We start from the raw sequence: 20,835 nt of genomic DNA, 5'->3' as shown, positions 1-20,835 counted from the left end.
CATCCAGGCTGTGTACGGGGGATTAGTGAGTACTCGGCTTAAACAAGTATCCACTACAAATCATTACTTTTCTGGGGTATGAGTAGGTTATAAATGGATAAAATGTGTCGATATCCGTATTGACTGAAATTTATTCATTTAAGTTTATAATAAATGTCAATAGTTTTCTTCCTCTTGTGATCAAAGACATTGATCTGAAGCTCAATTCTGAGGCTGATCTGTATAAAGAAGAAACTTTATACAGATCACATCAGATCAACTCAAATCAATTTTAGGCTTAAAGGTGCAGTATGTGATAATTTTAGTTCAAATTATTAGTTTAAAAAAATTATAAAATTAACAAAAGTTATGTGCAGAGATTGTAGAAATACCAGTATTGATATTATGTTAAATAGCTTCTGTGTTGCAGACATCTGTTGATCTATATCTACCTCCTGTGTTTGTAACAGACTTCCTTCTGTACTTTCTTGCTTATATCTAATAAACTGCCTCCAGTGATGTCACTCAGTGGACAAGTTGCATTGTGGGTAATGTAAATGCTGTTTTGAAAAGCAGTCCACTAGTTAAAATACTTAACTTTTTCCTGACTCGATACAGGAGAATCGGAGATATCGCCTTTTTTATTCCACTCATTCTTCTTCCTTTTTAAAATCTGGTGCCTACATTACCCATAATGCATCTAAGCCACTGAGTGACATCACTGGAGGCAGTTTATCAGATTACATGCAGCTTCCTCTGGAGAAACAAGAGGCTTTATACTACTTATTTTACATGTGCAGTCGTTCTCTCTCAGACCTGTAAACACACTTTAATGTGTACAATTGGTGGAGATTCTCTTTAAATGTGATTTTTTTATTTTTAAAACATGTTTAGCAGCAGATAGGTGGCGCCCTGGAGGACAAGAGGTTTAATGATCAAGGTGTTGACATGTGTCACCTGTTCAAGTGAGGCTGGGAGCGCTTGTTTTAATGTCCTCCTTCATGTGTGTCTCCTCTCCAGAGACAGCAGCTGCTGTAAACACAGAGGATCTGCTGTGAGGTAAAGAAGGAAGTGGAAGTTAGGCTCGGCTGCTCCACGTCTGCTCCGTCAAGATAACCACAAAACCTCTTTAGACACCACGTGACATCACACGGCGTCACCGCTGAGCGACTTTCAGTTCAGTATCATTTACAATAACGATTATTAAACAAATCGGTTCATATGCTACAATTTAAAGGGGCATTATGTAGTTTTGTAGAAGAAATTCAAAGTCAGAGTTTTAATATTTTCAATATTAATGAGTTAATAATACAAACTGAGAAATATTCATCTTCTCCATCAGTGAATAAACAAGCTGTTCTCAGAGGAAAATAAGGTCCCAGAACACTGTCTGAAGCTAGAAAGGTGGCAGGGTCCGCCACATACCTGCCACCTGGGAAAACTGTCTTTCAGTTTCTGTGCTTCAAACACTTCAAACATTTTAAACTTGATACAGTTTTACCTGTAGGCCAGTTTAACGTCTTCTGGCTGTCATGTGTGGTTGTTCACAGTTTATCTTTTGTGCACTTTTTCTGTTATATTTGTGTTTTGTCATGTTTGTTTCTTATCTGTTATCATTTTTTATCTACATATTCTGTTTATTTGTTCTGTGTTATGTTTGTTGTTTCTGTTTGTTATCACATTGTTGCACCTATTCTGTTTATTTGTGCTCTAAACATCATTGAAAATGAGGGAAAACAAACGAACGAATGAATATAAACAAAGTAAAACAGTATGAAGGTGTGTTGTCCGTGTTTCTTTCTGCGTAAACAAACTAAATAAACAAACTCTCTTTGTTTTCATGACTGAATAAACAAACTGACCTCAAAGGACAACACACTTTATACTGTTTAACTTTGTTTACGTGTGGCGGACCCTGCCACCTTTCTAGCTTCAAGCAGTGTTCTGGGACCTTATTTTCCTCTGAGAACAGCTTGTTTATTCACTTACCTTTTTTTTTATTATTACCTCATTAGTATTGTAAATATTAAAACTCTGAGTTTGAATTTCTTTTCCAAAACTACACAGCGCCCCTTTAAGGTCAGTTTGTTTATGCAGATTATTCAGGGAGTTGTTTATTTAGTTTGTTTAAGCAGATAAAGATTTTTCTCTCCTGATTAACATTTCTTCCCCAAAACTACATAATGCACCTTTAACGCTGACATAAACATCTTTATTGTTGGAACTATAAAAAATATAAACGTGTCCCTTTATTCACATTTAAATTAAGCACATATATTAAATGTGATGAAATGAGTTACAAGACAAACAGATTATGATAAACAACATGTCTCAGTCAGATGACATGTGAACATCACTGCTCTCCTTTGTCTCTGTGGGCGTGAGTGACGGAGAGGACGAGCCTCTGTTGATATATGGTGTGAACATACACAGCATACAGGGAGATGTGTGCAGACAGACAGGCTGGGGAAGACAGACAGACCGAACAAACAGACAGACAGGGAGACCGACAGACGGGGAGACCGACAGACAGGTCCCAACGTCACCGCCCTGGGCTGGGGCTCAGTGAGGGGCTGGGACTGAGCGGACCGGAGCTAATCGCAGTGGAAGGTACGGGAGAGGCGGGCGGAGGCATGGGAATCCGTGCACGGCTCTGTCTCCTTTCACAATAACGTTATCAAAGCGCTCGGATATCGACTGAACTGTTCGTGTTCATGCGATGACGCACAGGTCGGCTGTTGTCTAGTCGCGACGCAGAGAAGAGGAGGCCCCCGACAGTTGCTGGTGAGCGAGCTTGTTTTATTCCTGCTAACGTTGGAAAGTGCAGCTAGCAGGCTAACCTGCCCGACGCTATGAGACAGCAGATAAGCCAACCTAATACTGGCCAAAATAGCTCACGCTTTATGCAGTTGAGCCTTTTGGACAGGTATGCATTCCCCTCTGGCTGCTTAGCCTACCTGTTATCTCCCCGTCGTGCCCGCACTTGAGTGTGTTTTCTCTGTGTTTAGGTATTTTTATGCTTTGCTAGCTGAGTGACGTGAGGAAACTTGGCTAACGTTAGCTAACGTAAACAGTAGCGTCAGTTGACAGTCGTCTTTGTGGTCTGCTCCAAAACAAACTGCCCGCCCGTGCAAACGTTTAACATCACAGCTTCAGTTGGCTGCAAGAGCTTGTTAGGCGGCTGCTAACGTTACGTGTGTGTAATGTAAAACCTTAAATGTTCTCCAGTCTCCTGTAATGTCAGTGATTTGGAGGCTGCTAGCTGCTGGTGACCATCATCACAGTGAGCACTGCCTCTCAGATCTGACACAACAAGCTCGTTAGCAAACCTTCCCGCTGTCAGGCCAGCTGTGTCACGATACTAGCTGTCCACAGGTTAGCTATGTGCTATCAACCGCAGCTACAGCCGATACTAAACCAGTGTTAGCATGGGCCGTTGCTGCAGATGACTTCTCCAGTAAGCTAGCTAGGTGCTAACTGCTTATAATCATACTGTAACCGCACCTGAACATCTCTACTGCTGCCTGTTACCTAATTAGTGTGTGTCTTGGAAAAGTCACTCACCTTCACATAACCTGGGGCAAACCAGGAGTGGACCTTTGGGAGCAAAGCACAGGCTGGGTGATAAACATGATGTGTTTAGATAACAGGGGTCAGGATGATGATGGTTGATGGATGATGAACCACAGCTTCAGGAAACATGACTTTGATCAGATTTGGGATACACAGGATAAATGGGTGCAATATGCTTACAGTCTGCTGCAGCATTCTCACACCAGCCAGAGAAGATGAAGATGTATTTCTGTAGTTCACACACGTGTGGATAAAGTCTCCATCATGTCTGTTCTCCTGACATGACCATTCTGGATAGGTGAGGCAACGCTCGCAGTAGACTTTGTGTTTGTACTTGTGAGGCTTGGCGACAGCGTGGAGATCAAAAATAACCCTTCTGTTTTTTTGCCATTTGAACTTCCAACCATTTTTTTCCCCCACAATCAAATCTACAATGCCAGAAAAGCATGCTGTGCTCAGGTCGTAGAGTTTAACGTCAGTTACTGGCATTGGGACACTTACTCAGTAAAAAGCTGTAATAACGATATTGTAAGTAGGGCTGCACTGCTTGATTCAGGAGCAATGACGTCTGTGTGATTTAGTCCAATTTAAAGGTGCAATGTGTCAAAAATTTAGTTTAAAACCTTCAAAAATTAACTATTTTGTTTTTTTAAAGAATGTGAAACAACCAGCTGGCCCTTAGCCACGCTGTACGTCAAGAGGTGATAGTCAGACAGTAAACGGCACCAACAATCGCCCGCTGCTCCGAGCAGAGTCAGCTAACACAACCCACTCGCTGCAGGGTTTGTTTGAATTTGACAGGTAGCCAATCCTTACATACTGCACCTTTTAAGGGCTCTTAAATAAATAATGTGACTTTGATGCTTGAGAGTGACATGCACTCTCTTCATGCACAGCGAACCACCAACCACAATCATTCTTGATGAATTTATCAAACAAAATGGGCCCTAATCTGGTTTTCTGGTAAAATACACTCCCCTCCTAATTCTGTCCAAATAGAGATATTCAAGCTACCAGGTGATAATTCATATATTTTTTCATACCGCAATATAATGCATGTATCATGTTCACAAGTCCGATTGGTGCAGGCGTGTCTGGGTTAGAGATTTGAATCTTCACCGGCCTCATGATTCGATTACGATTCAGTTGTCAGCGTATGGCATCCTCAATGATACTGCACATTGCTACTTTTTCATGTTTTAAATTCCCCTTTTATTCAGACAGTCCTTCCAATAATCAGTCTACAGTATAAAAGCTGCATCTTTTCAATACATAAACATTACAAAAGCAAAACATGTAACCATCTGCAGTGTCGTTCATGTTTGTTGTAATCTACTGTAATATTTTCACATGGCAGCTTTAGGATGAGGCATTTATTGACTCTGCTGCACACACCTCTCCCAGAGTTGACAGCGCCTCCTCAGATCTTGGCTGATTAGCTGGGCTGCTGTAACAGTTATTATTCATGGCTGCAGACGTTAGCTCCAGGTGAGAATGGCTTATGTGATTAGTGATTGTTGCGAGGCAGAAGTCTCGTCCAGTTCGTGCTTCACAGCGGGTTCCTAAAATCCGACACATGCTCCAAGATGTCCGTTTTAAAAAATACTCTGAGTTTTTTTTCATCACTTGCAGATGATCTCTGCCTCCCAACTTTATTTTCCAGCTGAGGTCGGACAATCAACAATCAGCATAAGCTGCAGACTCTTGATTATGCTCCGTCTCTGCATCGATGCAGAATCTTCCACATCCGCATCGCGATGCATCTTTATAATGAAGAAGTTTCCACACCTCTGGTCTGGATGGTGTTGTCTATAAGAGATCTCATCATTGATTGGTCATGGAAACCCTGCAAATAATCTTAGTTTTGGAAGGTTCAACCCTAACGTGCATACAGCACGTGATGGGGACTGATGCTGGAAGCAGCTGTCGGTAAAATGTAATCTAATGCAGTATAACCTCTCTTATCAGCTGCATGTCTTCTGGCCCCAAAACACACATACTGCCAGCAGTGTGACCTACACTTGAATCTGAACCTTGTCATCATCGGTTCAGTTTACTGATTATCACCGCCATGAGAATGCCAGTCAGTGTATTTTTATATAAATGTGGATTGACCCACAACACACACTTAGCTTATCTGGTGTTGCTTATGTCAACATTAACTTACAGGCAGCAGGAGCAGTATGGTTGGTTACAGCTGGTGTCTCATTTTACTTGAGTTAAAAAGCAGCTTTTTGTTTTCCTGTAACGATTCTTTAGAGCGCAGTTTGGACTTCTCCGACCTGTTGTGTAAAGGTCAGCATGTGTTGCGTTTACAGTGTGGTAGGCTGGAGTTAGTCCTCGAAAGAACAGCTAAACGTCAGAAATGACAGTAGTGATTAAATGTAGTGTAACATGACAAACCTTTATTAAATCAGGGTAGTTTTTCCCGACCAAGCGGTTCAGGTGCCAGTGCCTCGCTGGAACCAGTACTTTGCGTTTTGACAGCCAAAGATCTGGATCTGGGCCAGGAAAACTGGTTCCAGAGTGGCAGCAGCACTTTGCTGGTCTAGAACAAGGAACTGCTTACGTCAGGGGCTGGGGACGAGGTTATTGTGACCAAGGACCAACTAAAACTGCTTATGATCACCATTTTCAAAAACCAGAGCTGGTGTGGAGTGTTCTGCTTTTTACAACGGGCGCCAAGTTGAGGCAACAGTGGTCCGAGGATCGCTCATGTTTGGAAAAGCTCAGGAGCAACACTTAGTCCATCATACATGTAGTTGTTCCTAGTTGTGCTGGGAAATTGGAGATGTATACGGTGACTGACTGATGTGACTCCTCAGTTCTTTAAAGGTTCCCAGGCTGAACCAACTCTGAACCTGCAACTAGCACCAGTGCAGAACCAGCACTTGGTTTAGTTTGGTCGAGAGCAGTGTTTTTTAGCTTGGCAAGAGTGGACCATTTCTGATGTCCATGGCTGTTTTTATATTGCCTCTGAATGAGAAGATATTTGCATGAAACTGAAACCGCGAACAGCATGGCAAGCATGGTGCTCTCATTGCTCGTAGAGTTGCAGCCCTGGCTGGTGTATTCTTGAATTAACAAAGCATGACTAAGCACTTTACAGAATTGCTCCTACATGGAATAAATCAAATTTCACTTTAGTGAAAGTCTCTCAGTCATGATCGAGTTTCAGTTCAATGCATGCGTACTTCTATAGACAGTGAATTCAAGCAAACCACAGCAACATAATCAATACACATTTAAAAGATGATCATAAAATTGTCCTGGTTTTATATGCGTATAGATTTGAGCAGAGATTTTCAAGGAAGAGCAATGTGAATAAATTATGAGCCTAACCACATGTTAAGTTCCCATAAGTGACATTAAAACCACAAATGTTTCAGTCAGCAGACGGCCCTGTTCATATAGATGACCTGGACTATCTATTTAATAGGTCACATTTACCTTTATTACTTCATCTGCATCGACGGCACGTGAACATTTTAGAGCTTTATTGTCGTTGACTGAGAACCTTCATCAACATTTAGGGAAAATGTTTCTTCATTTCTTCATAGATCACATTATTATACAATGAGGAAAAAGATGCTAAGTTTACTGAGGTTGGTACGTAGAAGATATCTGCAGGCGTGAAACTATAATAACCTCAACCTGAAGGTTATTGTGTTTTATGTGGCCCTTTGAGAAAAGACATATTATCCAGCCCACGTGTTTGAGGAAGAAGTTACTTTTCACAAGCTTTTTATTAACATTGTGTATGATGTTGACTCACTGTTTTCAGGACTGATGGCTCCAGAGTGACATGCAATGGCTTTAATGATCCCCCCGGTGAAACTGAAATGGCTGGAGCACCTAAACAGCTCATGGATCACGGAGGACAGCGAGTCGATAGCCACGCGGGAGGGAGTGTCAGTGCTCTACTCAAAGCTGCTGGCCAACAAAGAGGCTGTGCTGCTGCCCCAGCAGGTGCTGTGTCTGAAGGGCCCCCAACTTCCAGACTTCGAGCGTGAATCCCTCTCCAGCGATGAGCAGGAGCACTACCTGGATGCTCTCCTCAGCAGCCAGTTGGCTTTGGCCAAGATGGTCTGCTCTGACTCTCCCTTCGCTGCCGCTCTGCGCAAACGTGTGCTGGTGCTGCAGCGCATCTTCTACGCACTGTCCAACAAGTACCACGACAAGGGGAAGGTCAAGCAGCAGCAGCACTCTCCAGAGAACAACTCGGGCTCAGCTGATCTGCACTCTGTCAGCGAGCGGCCGCGCTCCAGCACCGATGCCCTCATTGAGATGGGTGTTCGCACAGGCCTCAGCCTGCTGTTTGCTCTGCTGCGCCAGAGCTGGATGATGCCTCCTCCACCTAGCCCTGGTGGAGGTCCCGGGGGCAACATAAACTTGTGTAATGATGTAATTCACACAGCCATTGACGTGGTCAGCTCCCTGCCGCCCCTCTCTCTGGCCAACGAGAGCAAGATCCCACCGATGGGCCTGGACTGCCTGGCCCAGGTCACCACTTTCCTCAAGGGAGTGACCATGCCAAACTCCGGGGCGGATATTTTAGGGCGTCGGCTTGCCTCAGAGCTTCTTCTAGGGCTCGCCTCTCAGCGGGGCTCCCTGCGCTACCTGCTGGAGTGGATTGAGATGGCCTTGGCTGCATCAGCTGTGGTCAGCACGATGGAGGAGAACAAGGTGCTTCAGAATCAGGAGGGGCTCATCGGCTATGATTGTTTCATGAACATCCTCATGCAGATGAGACGCTCTTTGGTAAGTAAACATTAACAACAGTGACTGATGGGAAGTTTTCTTAGTGGTACAGAAAACAGCTTTTGTTTCTCTGAGCTGTCAAATGGACCTAAAAATGTCAGGCTTTAGAAACAAGAGACTTGATACAAAACATGTTGAGGACAATGAACAAAAACATTTATTGATCTACATGCCTTCTAGAAGAGCCTGACTGATGTTCTGGTTGGCTGATATTATTGTGTTAGGGTTAGTTGGTATGATGTTCAAGTGTGATAATTGAAACCATTAGGTTTTATAAGTTTTTTCAGGGATTATTGTTTCTCTAAAATGTATCATGAGGATGTAATTTAAAGGCCGCATCCCAAAGCGTCAGTTTTTGACGAGGTAGGATTGAGACTCAAAAATCAATTTTTCTTACAAATGGCAGCTTTAATTGTGCTGACTGTGGGTTATTAATTGTTTCTTTATCAGAGCCTGATAAAGGCCTGATAGTATTGAGGGTAATGTTCGTACGTGTATTGGTTTGAAGCCATGTATGGTCTTAACATTGTTATGTTTATGTGATCGTCTCAGGGCTCGTCAGCAGATCGCAGCCAGTGGAGGGAACCCACACGGACCTCTGACGGCCTGTGCTCATTGTATGAGGCAGCACTGTGTCTGTTTGAAGAAGTAAGAACATTAATTGTTTCATTACAGTGTATGTACATAACATGTCAACATCCAATTTTATTCTTTTACATCTGAGCAAAACTGTCATACAAGTTACTCTTCTGTGTTTCCAAATGCAATCCAGGCAAACAATATCAAGAAAGAAAGGAAATATTGAAAAAGCCTTATTGTTATTGTTTAAAATATTAAAAAAGTTGTGTCGACCATCAGGTCTTTATCAGGGCTCCAAACAAACAACACCAATCCACCAGTGTAGTGCCCACAGCCAATAGGAGGCTTTCACATGATCCAGATAAACATATCAGGTGAAGTTAATGAAGCAGTGAAACAACAAGAAATACAAAATATCCATAAACATAATATATAGACCCCAAAAGGCTGTAAAAAAACTCCTGTGTGTTGAAAAATCTCAGAACTGTTACCTGTCACCTAAAGAGACATTTTTAAAATGAAATGAATTTCCCTCCACTAAAAATATGTTATTAAATTGTTACCTTGGGAGGAGAATGAGTAAAAGTAATTTGAAGGATTTCTGACTCGACCGGTTCTTCGATCACGTCCTTTTGTTCCAGGTATGTCGGATGGCATCAGACTACTCTCGCACCTGTGTCAGTCCAGACAGCATTCAGACTGGCGAGGCCCCCGTGGTGTCTGAAACCTGTGAGGTTTACGTGTGGGGCAGTAACAGCAGCCACCAGCTCGTTGAGGGGACACAGGAGAAGATCCTGCAGCCCAAGCTGGCCGCCAGCTTCGCCGATGCACAGACAGTAAGAAAAGAGTTCACACCTCTGCTGTAGAGCTGTTTGTCTGCACATGTTGAGAGAAGAAACATCCTGTGTTCTTGTTTAGAAGTAAAGAAGCTGTCGTGAGTGTGTTATTGACCTCAAGGCATGAGTTGTCCTGATCAGTATCAAAGAGGGTTGTTATGTAGACATGGTGACATGATAATAATGCATTCAAATGCAGATTACACTGGTTCTCCCTCAGGGAAACCACCGCTGTATGTCAAAGCATATGACATGCTGTATTTGTTAGATTGAGATATCCTGAGACAGACACTTTTAAGATGGAGGAGCAGACAATATCAAGATTTCTTTCTCGCCTGCAGTGTCTCCTCTTATTTTGTTGGGATTGAAAGGAAACCCCAACATGAAGATAACAGTTATATCATGTAATTCAAGCTGTATCTGCACTTCATTTCTTTACACAATATCAGGAAGCCTTGGTGATTAATGTGCGTTGTGACTTGTGGAGCATTTTTGTTGAGAGAGTTTGCACAAGATCATTTTACCCCAATGTGCTGATGCCATGAATTAAAGGAAAAATAACAAGAAATATGCAGGAAATTGAAAAATGTTCACTCAAAAATGAAATCCATCCAGTCATTATCTGCTCAACCCCACAAAACGAAATATTTCTGGAGCTTCACAGCAAAACAGTGTTGCAGCTCCCTCGTATACAACTGAAGTAGCTGGGGACTTGTTTTAAAAGTAAGAAAACAACTTAAAATAAATATATAAAATGGCTTCATGCGTCTCATCTGGTGTGATCCAAGTCTCTGGAAGCCCCGAGATCCAAAATTGCAATTGCAACACTGTTTTCCTGTGAAGCTCCAGAAATGTTACGTGGACCATGAAACTTCACCTGACTTGCCCTCAGCATGGAGGGGGGAGATGATGACTGAGTTTTGTGTGAACTGTATCTACGTATGATAAATGATCAGAAGCTGTCATACAGCTGATGAGGGGCCATATGTTTTGTTGTCTTATGATAAACTGTCGGGTCACTCCATAGTATTTTGCTTGTTGGTCGCAGTCACTCACTCAGTGACAGTAAGACGATTGTGTAAGAATGCTGAGTCAGCCTGCAGTTTTTGTGTCTACACACAAACACACATCTTCTCCTCCTGTCTCTGCAGATTGAAGCAGGTCAGTACTGCACTTTTGTAATCTCTTCTGACGGCTCTGTTCGGGCCTGCGGGAAGGGCAGCTACGGCCGCTTGGGCCTCGGGGACTCTAACAACCAGTCGACCCTCAAGAAGCTGACCTTTGAGCCCCACCGTGCCATCAAGAAGGTGTCGTCGTCCAAAGGCTCCGATGGTCACACGCTGGCCTTCACTACGGAGGGTGAGGTGTTCAGCTGGGGTGACGGTGATTATGGCAAACTGGGTCACGGGAACAGCTCGACACAGAAATACCCTAAACTTATCCAGGGGCCACTTCAGGGGAAGGTATGGTTTCACCCAGCATCTGAGCACAACTTCACACATGGTCATTTATTGACATGATGCACATTCCAGCTTTTTATTCCTTTAATCCAATATTTAATTAGAAGCAGCTGTTAGTAGAAGTATGACCACCTTTTCGACCTCTTCACACGGTGATATGGCACCAGAAACTTTAATGGTGTAATGGTAGTTTAGCTGCTGCTAGATTTTGCAGTCATGTAGCAGATTTCTCTGATGAGAAACTCAATCGATGTATTTTTGCTTGTGTGTTCACTGGCTTTAATAAAGTGTGATAATGTGTGTGGCTTTTGTTTTGTATCAGGTGGTGGTTTGTGTGTCTGCTGGCTACAGACACAGTGCTGCAGTCAGTGAGGATGGAGAGCTGTACACATGGGGGGAAGGAGATTTTGGACGATTGGGTAAGTTGCTGAACTTGTCATGGGATAGTTATGGTTTCAGAAAACATGGGGGATGTTCTTAGGATGTTTACACACACAAAACATCCCACAAAAAGAGGTCTGCTCATTTTTTGAGGGTTAATTCAGGTAACTCACACTGATAACATGGCTGGAGGGCCTTCGTTGTTAGCTGTCAATCAGTCTGGGGGGTTTGATTCAACCTGACAGCTTTGTCATTTTGCAGTATGTGTTACCTTCTCCAGAGCTCATCCTGAATCATACTTCTCTTCACCCTGTAAAACAGTGGCATTGTATAATAAAAGATGTTACATACTGGCCATAGATGTATAATAGAAGGGATTCAAAGATGCTATCTATTCAGTCCAATGAGAACAGAGCACAAAGTCTTAAAACATGGAAATAATTTAGCATTTCTACACTTCTGTGGTTAAATTGTGATGCTGTCACAGATTTGTACACGCTACTACAACGCTTTTGTCGGCTTTAGGAAAGTTTTACAAATATAAAACCCCCATGGATCAAAAGTCCTCAATAAAAAGAGTCATAATTAACCTTGTTTGCAGTAACAGGCTCACTGTTTTAATGTTGCTCTATGGGGAAAATGTTTTTGGGCCGCAGGGGAATGTGTTCGTCTTCCTTCCTGCCATGGGCTATAGATGTTCTTTATGATTCTGGGTCTGATAATCGGGGACCTCTCGCATAGTTGAACAGATTGTGATCTTAATACTGTTTGTATTAGATGTCACACACGCTGTATCCTTATTAGGATTTAGCGTATACGTCTTGCGGAGCCTGTTTGAGACATGTTGATCAACACTACTAGCACACACTGCACACCGTGTCGTACAAACAAAGCACGTCAGTTGTAGAGTAGTTGGATGTGGTTATATGAATGTGACGAATGTTTTGATCCTCTTAACGAGTCAACAAGTTTCAACTCTTGATATTAGAAAATGTGGTGTAACCTGACAGATTGATGCCCGTCAACAGGTCTCTGATGAGCAGGTTCACACACTGAAGACAACAATGAGTCTAAGTGTTTTATGGACGTCACGTCCACATGACTCATGTTGCTCATTCAAACCTTGACTCTGACAAGATAAAACTCCTCATTGAGGTTTTGTGATTTCCATACGTAAACAGCCTGATGTTTTTGTTGTTTGGGATTGCAGGTCACGGTGACAGCAACAGCCGAAACATTCCTACTCTGGTTAAAGACATCAGCAATGTGGGAGAGGTGTCGTGCGGTAGCTCCCACACAATTGCACTTTCAAAGGATGGACGCACAGTGTGGTCCTTTGGAGGAGGAGACAACGGTGTGTAAACCTTTCACCAGGACTAACTTTAAATGCCTATTTTTAAGAGTCTTTAAAGTATAATTAAGTATATGTTTTGAATAGGAGCCTTTCTTGTACAATATGCACATAACTCTTGCAGTTCTGTATATGCTCTGGATTTACCGTCAAAATATTAAACTAATTGTCATCACTCAAATGTGAGTATATGCTCATACTGTTAACACATCAGTCTAAAGAAGAACTGTGTGTTGTCCTGCAGGAAAACTAGGTCACGGTGATACTAATCGAGTCTACAAGCCAAAGGTAGTGGAAGCCCTGCAAGGGATGTTCATCAGGAAAGTGTGTGCAGGAAGCCAGTCGTCACTTGCCTTAACCTCGACCGGACAGGTGAGACATCATTTCTAGACAGAATAAAAGCTGCGGTTTGCTGAGAAAAAGTGGAGCCTTGAATTTCTTTAGATTTTTTTTTCCAAAGATGGAGTTTCATGCAGCTGTTTATGCATTCTTACCGACAGCTGTTTGGACGATGACAGTGATGTATTTCAAGGTCAAGACTTACGTAACAAAGCTCTTCTTTCATGGCTTTGCCTCAAAGATATAGTCTCACTGTTTTCTCATCAGGATAGTTTTCTTTTTGTCTGGAAAAAAAAAAACAAAAATAAAATCGCCTGCTAATGTTGATTGATGTTGGTTGTTTTTAGGTGTATGCGTGGGGCTGTGGTGCCTGTCTGGGGTGTGGTTCTTCTGAGGCCACAGCGCTCAGACCCAAACTGATCGAGGAGCTGGCTACCACCAGGGTGGTGGACATCTCCATAGGGGACAGCCACTGCCTGGCCTTGTCGCATGGTAGGTGTCTCTTCCCTTTTCAAGCTCGTCTGTAGGCGGTTAATTATAAACGGCTGATGCTGCAGTGGCTGAAACACATTTGCATGCTGTCAGGGATCAATACTCTATTAAAACACACACTGAATCCACTGCTAGTCACAGGAGACACAGTTAGATTTTGTGTTCGCTAAACCTGTCGCAAGGAGCACGATGTAAGAGCAAATACATACACCAAATTTGTTGTTTAAGCTAATTCTTAACTCAAGCTTGTCATAAAATGAGGTCATATTACAGCTCAGTGCAGCACCGATTCTACCTCCATTATTATTCAGTGTAATTTCAGCCATGTCTCATATTTTCTTACTGTTCTTCTACTCAACCCACCATCTAGACAATGAAGTGTATGCATGGGGCAACAACTCCATGGGCCAGTGTGGCCAGGGGAACTCCACAGGGCCGATCACCAAGCCCAAGAAGGTGGTGGGCCTGGACGGAGTCGCTATCCAGCAGATCTCTGCCGGCACGTCCCACAGCCTGGCGTGGACAGCCCTGCCCAGAGACAGGTCAGCGACCGTCACAGTGAAACACTGACAGTAGTGAAGGGAACGTTGATCATAGAGATAAATTCACAGAGTGGGGTGGGAGGGTGAAGGTAGGGGCTGATGTCACAACACCCCTGGGCTTCTGTGCTTAACAGGGATTTTGTGACATAAGTCAAAGGTCAGTGCCTGCATGTGAAATGTACAGCAGTGTTTCCCTTCTGTGTTACTCAGTGACTACAGACGTCTGTTAGAGTCCAACTGCTTTCAGTTACAACACAGACACGCGGCTGTTTTGTAACAGAGAGAAGGTGACAGCAGATGATTCTTCTAAAGTAATTTATATATTCACTTTTTGTTCAAGGGGATTTATTTGTTGTACAATTACTCATTACATTCATCTGAGAGTTGATGTGGTTTCAGGGCATTTCACTGACTTTATACGTGAAGTCATAAAGTTTACTTATCCTGAGGAGCCTGTTGGAGCAGTTGTATAACATCTTCTGTGGCTCCACATGGAGCTGATGACGTCACCAGGGTTATTTCAGTTTGAGCTAACTAAACATCTTTACGCCTCCTCGCCGGTGCTAGCCGTGGCTGGAGGCTTCATGTTTGCAGTTTTCAGTCCGTCCATTATATTCTTATGAGCGCGATATCTCAAGAACGCCTTGAAGGAATTTCATCAAATGTTTACTTGGACTCAAAGATTAACTGATTAGATTTTAATTAAAGTTACCGGAAAGCCTGGAAGAAAAACAGTAGTTGGACAGAAGTGGGCATTTAGAAGGCCAGGGGGCTTGAATGAATGACAGATGAGTTGCATTATGGGAAATGAAGGATCCAGACTTTTTGAAACTTGACCCATACTAAGGCCTAAAAGTCACAATATCTCCGGTTCTGCTGCTCAAGTGCCAACCAGTCTTGTACTAGCGCCCCGACTTTATGACCCTGAACAGATTAATTCAGTGATAAATATTTCTTTCATCCTCTCACTCAAGCACTAATATTTACTCACTGTGGCTTTTTAGGCAAGTGGTGGCTTGGCACAGGCCCTACTGTGTCGACCTAGAAGAAAGCACCTTCTCTCACTTACGCTCCTTCCTGGAGCGCTACTGTGACGGCATCAACAGTGAAGTTCCTCCTCTCCCGTTCCCCTCATCCAGGTGAGTACACTCCTGTCTGCAAGCCACCCTCACTGTTAGCTACATCTGTGTAAAGCAGAATGACAAAGATATAAGAGGAGGTCAAGATCTATAGTGATATTAAATATAACCCCTGCAAGTTCTGAATAATGTTTTGGATGTATTTGCAGGGAGCATCATAATTTCCTCAAGCTGTGCCTTCGGCTTTTGTCCAATCATCTGGCTCTGGCTTTGGCCGGGGGCGTGGCCACCAGTATCTTAGGTCGGCAGGCCAGGCCACTGAGGAACCTCCTCTTCAGACTGATGGACTCGTCCGTGCCAGATGAGATTCAGGAGGTGAGAAAGAAGTAGATGAACTGTGGATCGGGGAGGGAATTTCAAGATTAATGATGGCTCCTCAGATTGTAAATCTGAGATTCACTTTAAATGTCTCACTTAAACATAAATGAGGCTGCAACTAACAGTTATTTTCCCTCTTAAATGTACTTCAAGGAGCATCTTATTGCTTATGAAGCAGTCTCATTTTAATAATGATGCCTCTATATGACCTACATAAGAAAATGAGACTATCAGGGAGAAGATGGGCTGTTTCAATATAGTTAATGTCTCTCACTGATTCCCTGCAAAATCATTATCATTACTCGAGGATGTTGATAACTTTAGCTTTCTCAACAATTTACTATTACCAAGCAACCATATCTGTTAGCTTTAGGCTACATGTAGGCTAACATGAGTGTATCAGGCACTTTGTTTTACCATCGTCATATTACAGTTATTGATCTGACGGCCACAAATGGATACATTACCTCATCGTCATGACTCCAGCAAACTGTAAAAAAAGACAACATGCACATGCTAGCCAGATCAGTATCCTTATGACAGCATGTTGTGATGCTCATATTGCTTTTATCCACAGGGGGCGCCAGAATCAACAAAATGAAAATTCCTTTTAGCTGCTTTAACATTAAAAAATGGTGAAGCCCAAGCTGACAGTAAATGATTTGCTTCATCAGACCAACAGTCTTAAATCTAACGAGATTCAGTTTACAATGATATGATACAGAAAAGCACCAAAAAGCACTGTAGGATTCCTAACGATAGAAGTCCAGCACATCATACACACTCCTCTGCATTCACACTGTCAGACTCGGCTCTTTGTTTCCTCCAAACCATGATTATTATTTTCTTACAAATATCCTTTGAATAAATAATTAGAGTATGAGTCACCACTCGTTGGCTGTTCTGTATGAATCACTGTGGAACATTTTTTGATGTCTTTTGCCTTTCATTTTATGTCGCCTCCTCTATTAGCATAGAGGAAATGAAGGCAGTCATTTCTTTAATTGTCAACAAGTCCTGGATCTGTTACATCACCTGAGGCAGTGACAATATGTGGGCGTGTGTTTGTCCCATCAGGCGGTGATTGAGACTCTGTCTGTGGGGGCGACCATGCTGCTGCCTCCACTGAGAGAGAGGATGGAGCTGCTTCACTCCTTGCTGCCTCAGGGCCCTGACAGATGGGAGAGTCTCTCCAAAGGACAGGTACCCTCTGCCACCTAGCACACAGATCTGAACACTTTTCAACCTGTAACAACCAGCCTGCACTGATCAATGAACTGGATGCACATTAAGAACAGTGAACACCTCAATTGAAGCGTGATGGTCCCTTTTTTACTTGTGTGGATAATGATTGGTCTATTTCTGTAGTAGACGTTGTTTTTTCTTATCCTATTAATCTCATTGTTGGCCACTAAATTTAGGTCATCACTGATATGAATCAGTATACCTAAGGTCTGTACACATTAACCATTGCCTCATTTGTTGCAGCTGTACACTGACAGGTTTTCAAAGTAAGTTTGGTCAGTGAAGGAAGATGAATGCAGCTTTTATACCGGGAGCTTCTTAGTTAATGGGGTCATTTTGGTTCGTTGGTTGTGTGGATGGAGTAAAAGGCTGTGTATGTGGTCTCTTACCGCCACAATGATTTGAGCAGTCTTCCCAATATGCATTTCAACAATCAATCAGTGTGTACGGGACTTTGTGTTCCCAGTGTTAATGCCTGCTTGGCAGTCCGGCATTAAAATGTCTGGACGATTCCTCTGACCTCAACAATGGAAGCAGCTGCTTCCAGGAACTGTTTCTAATGTTAACTCTTGCAGGCTTTCAAATAAAAGAGTCCAGATTAATACAACAGATGGCGATACTTGAGTAAAAATGCCAGTTTCAGATTCAGAAAGATTTATACATGTTTACTTTCCTCAACATGGTTTGAATTTTGATTGGAATAATTTGACATTTTGGGAAAAACACTATTTGCTTTTTCTTGCCAGGAGTCAGATGAGAAGGTTGATAACTCTCTCATGTCTGTACGGTAAAAATTAAGCTACTGCTGATTAGTTTAGCTTAGCATAAAGACTGGAAACAGCTGGCCTTGCTTTGTCCATAGTAGGGCTGGGTGGATGATATGACCTTATATCCCAATACACAATATATATATAAGCTCTTCATAAATGCTACGACTGAGCAACAAAAATTAAATATCACAATATTTTTGACTAATTCCTCAATAACGATATTGCAAGTCTGGTAAGTTAAAAAAATGACATCACTTTACTGTAATGCAGCCTTTAAGACCAGGAAAAGACCACACTTATGACATATCACATCATCATATTATGGTAACGATATAATATAGTACTAACCCCAAAGGTAAATTAACAAGTTCTGTCTTTTTTGTTTAATCTTTACAAAAAAGAAAACAAGCCTAGCTTTGCTCTTTCTAGCTAAGTTAACTAGCAACAGGCTGTATCTGCATGTGCAGGTAATTTTTGAAGTCTGCTCCGCAGTCTTGTCAAAGTGTGTGTGTTTGTGCCACAGAGGATGCAGCTCGACATCATCCTGACCAGCCTGCAGGACCACACCCACGTGGCCTCGCTCCTGGGTTACAGCTCTCCTGCTGACGGACCCGAGGTGCTTCCTTCTGGCCCGGCCTTCACAGCAACCCCAGACCCCACATACAGCGCCACAGCGGGCCACCCTGACACCCACCTGGCTGAGATCCTCATGAAGACGCTGCTCAGGAACCTGGGCTTTTATACTGTAAGTAGATGTCGGATGATGTTCGGTAAAAATCTATCAGAGAGCATAGAGTTTACTCTCATTGATTTCAGTGTGTGTGTGTGTGTGTTCCTCCACAACAAACCATTATTTGTGGGATCATTATGATGTATTGAGATTCAACAAAGGCAGACATTACTCAGGAAGGAAGTCATCAGTGAAGTCAACAAATTGAGCACCGTTGTTACACTCCGCCGTCTCTCCATCGCCCCGGCTCCTCAGTATTTGAGTGCTGGAGGCAGAGCATGACTCATATAATCCTTTGTTATTATCACCTGCTGCCTTTTTTCCTGGCACAGCAGTCCCTCGCTCTCTAAGACAGCATCTTATTGATTTAAACACACACACACAGGCTGTTTTCAAGCGTGTGTGTGATTATGCAGGTCTGAGCAATGAATGATGATTAGACTGCAAGCTTTTCCGCATTTGAGTCACTACGTTTGAATCTGTTGCCTCTTGCTGTATTTTTTCCTTTTTGCTTTTCTTCCTCATTTCTTAATCTCGTAAGCGGCTTTCTGTTTTTAGGGGGATCACAGATGGAAAAACCCATCTAGATAAAGAAGTATAATTAAATAAAATCAGTAATCACTCGGATAAAATGAAAGTTTGGTGGTCTAAATTTGAACATACCAAGAATCCAGATTACAAAAGGGAGGGTAGAACGAAGCAATGATTCTGCGTGTCTCATAAGAGAGTCTAATGCAGTTTTCAGCCTCTATAATTAGCTCATGGGCGCCATTCGTAGAACATGTAACATTAATGATGTATAAATAGAAATTCTATAAAAAGAAGCCAGAGAACAGGTAAGGAGTCGATGGTGAGCACTGAATTCAACTGAGAGGCTCAAAGACACACACCCCCCCTCCACGCCTGCTGCTGCCCGCTAGCTTACAGCTAATGTACCATACAGTGTTCTGGCTGTTTGGGGCGAGTAAAGCCTTACGTCCCTGCTGGTCCGACATACGTCCCTGTGCCGGGTGTAGAAGTGTCCTTACTTCCAAACCACATGCGTGTACAGTAACTTTGTGATCGTCAGCCTCTGAAGCCTGAAACAAAGTTGGCTGGTTAGCTGTACTGAGAAAGCTAAGCTAAGAAAACAAAAGTGCAATTGTCAACAGTACGAGTGAAAGAAACACTGCTGCCAACAACGTTACTGATGCCTTGGGTTTGCCAAATTGGTCAGGTTGAAAAGGTAACTCTGGTATTTTGAAACCTAACTAAAAGTTAAATTCTTGCTGTCAGTTCCTCGATGTAAAGTCCAAACTCCTTGCTGCAACTCTTTCCAACATTGCAAATGTCAACCTCAGCCTGTCAGTAGCAAAAATAAACACTTTTAGTGGACGTAACTTCGACAGTCAGAGTTGCCCCAAAGGATTATGGTGTAGCCATTGCAGCCGTGTCACGTCTACTCGACCAATTTCACACCAAAACATGTAAATACTTGAATTCCCCTTCCACAAGAGAATAATAAATGGGACATGAAGATGTAACATAGTGTATTTATCAGCATCAACAGCTTCTCAGTGTTTCTCCCAACATGTCACAAACACCACATTTTCTGCCCGGGCCTTTGAAATCACAGCGTTATGACGGTCAAGGGCTCAGAGGTCGATGACTGTCAGCCATCATCCTTGATCATCGGCCTGACCCTGTTCTGGACCCATCTGATATTTCCACTTCAGTTTTTATAAGCGAGAAGCTAACAGCCATGGTTTCATATCTGATTTGTGTGTGTTTGTGTTGTGCAGGATCAGGCCTTTGGTGAGCTGGAGAAGAACAGTGATAAGCTGCAGCAGGGCATGTCCTCCTCTGACAGCAGCCAACCTGCTCACCTCCACCAACTCCTGTGCTCCCTGCAGAAGCAACTGTTAGCATACTGCCACATTAACTCTGTCACCGAGGTATGGACGCTGGACTGTTTGTTGATGTACAGCCTGTTCAAACATACCTACTCTCTCTTCCACAGATAGGAGTTTTACTATGGGGAAAGCAGTGTTTACACAGTACAAACAGCTTCTTGGAGTTATTTGAACTTCTTGGTCTGGGGCCATTAGGCTCATGTGACTAATGTCTTCTTGCGACACTGGTTACAACATAATGTTTCAGTTTGGATTACACAAAGTTATGGAGCGTGCAGATTTGAAAGGCAGATGCCTCATGATGTTCAGTTTGTTGAAGTTATTTACTCTCATTGCACATTATGTAACTTCAGGACTCACATGGTCTTATAAAGAGGCGGAAAATGACATTAACATGCTTATCTCGAAAGAAAACACTCGCACACACGCCAATTCTTGACAAAATGAG

General features: G+C 42.8%; 1 protein-coding gene across 14 annotated transcripts in view; it reads left to right on the top strand.

The window, feature by feature from the left end:
• Window positions 1-2,402: 2,402 nt before the first annotated feature.
• Window positions 2,403-20,835, top strand: part of herc1 (HECT and RLD domain containing E3 ubiquitin protein ligase family member 1) — a 61,499-nt gene continuing 43,066 nt past the window's right edge. For 7 of the 14 annotated variants that reach the window (XM_084361814.1, XM_084361813.1, XM_084361806.1 and 4 more), the window contains exons 1-15: window positions 2,403-2,763; window positions 7,337-8,313; window positions 8,866-8,961; window positions 9,534-9,728; window positions 10,880-11,191; window positions 11,511-11,607; window positions 12,780-12,923; window positions 13,165-13,292; window positions 13,607-13,751; window positions 14,122-14,293; window positions 15,298-15,432; window positions 15,582-15,747; window positions 16,828-16,953; window positions 18,289-18,510; window positions 20,277-20,429. In XM_084361814.1, the coding sequence (XP_084217940.1) occupies window positions 7,363-8,313; window positions 8,866-8,961; window positions 9,534-9,728; window positions 10,880-11,191; window positions 11,511-11,607; window positions 12,780-12,923; window positions 13,165-13,292; window positions 13,607-13,751; window positions 14,122-14,293; window positions 15,298-15,432; window positions 15,582-15,747; window positions 16,828-16,953; window positions 18,289-18,510; window positions 20,277-20,429 (3,042 nt within the window). In that variant the 5' untranslated portion in view covers window positions 2,403-2,763; window positions 7,337-7,362. Of the gene's footprint in view, window positions 2,764-2,881; window positions 2,906-3,827; window positions 3,851-7,336; window positions 8,314-8,865; window positions 8,962-9,533; window positions 9,729-10,879; window positions 11,192-11,510; window positions 11,608-12,779; window positions 12,924-13,164; window positions 13,293-13,606; window positions 13,752-14,121; window positions 14,294-15,297; window positions 15,433-15,581; window positions 15,748-16,827; window positions 16,954-18,288; window positions 18,511-20,276; window positions 20,430-20,835 lie in introns of those variants that run through there. The other 7 variants (XM_084361809.1, XM_084361807.1, XM_084361805.1 and 4 more) reach the window with 3 other exon arrangements.

This window comes from Pagrus pagrus, assembly GCF_965226575.1.
Source record: "Pagrus pagrus genome assembly, chromosome: 1".
Classification (NCBI taxonomy): domain Eukaryota; kingdom Metazoa; phylum Chordata; class Actinopteri; order Spariformes; family Sparidae; genus Pagrus; species Pagrus pagrus.
Note: the sequence above shows the minus strand (reverse complement) of the source record. Positions and strands in the feature narration are given on the sequence as shown.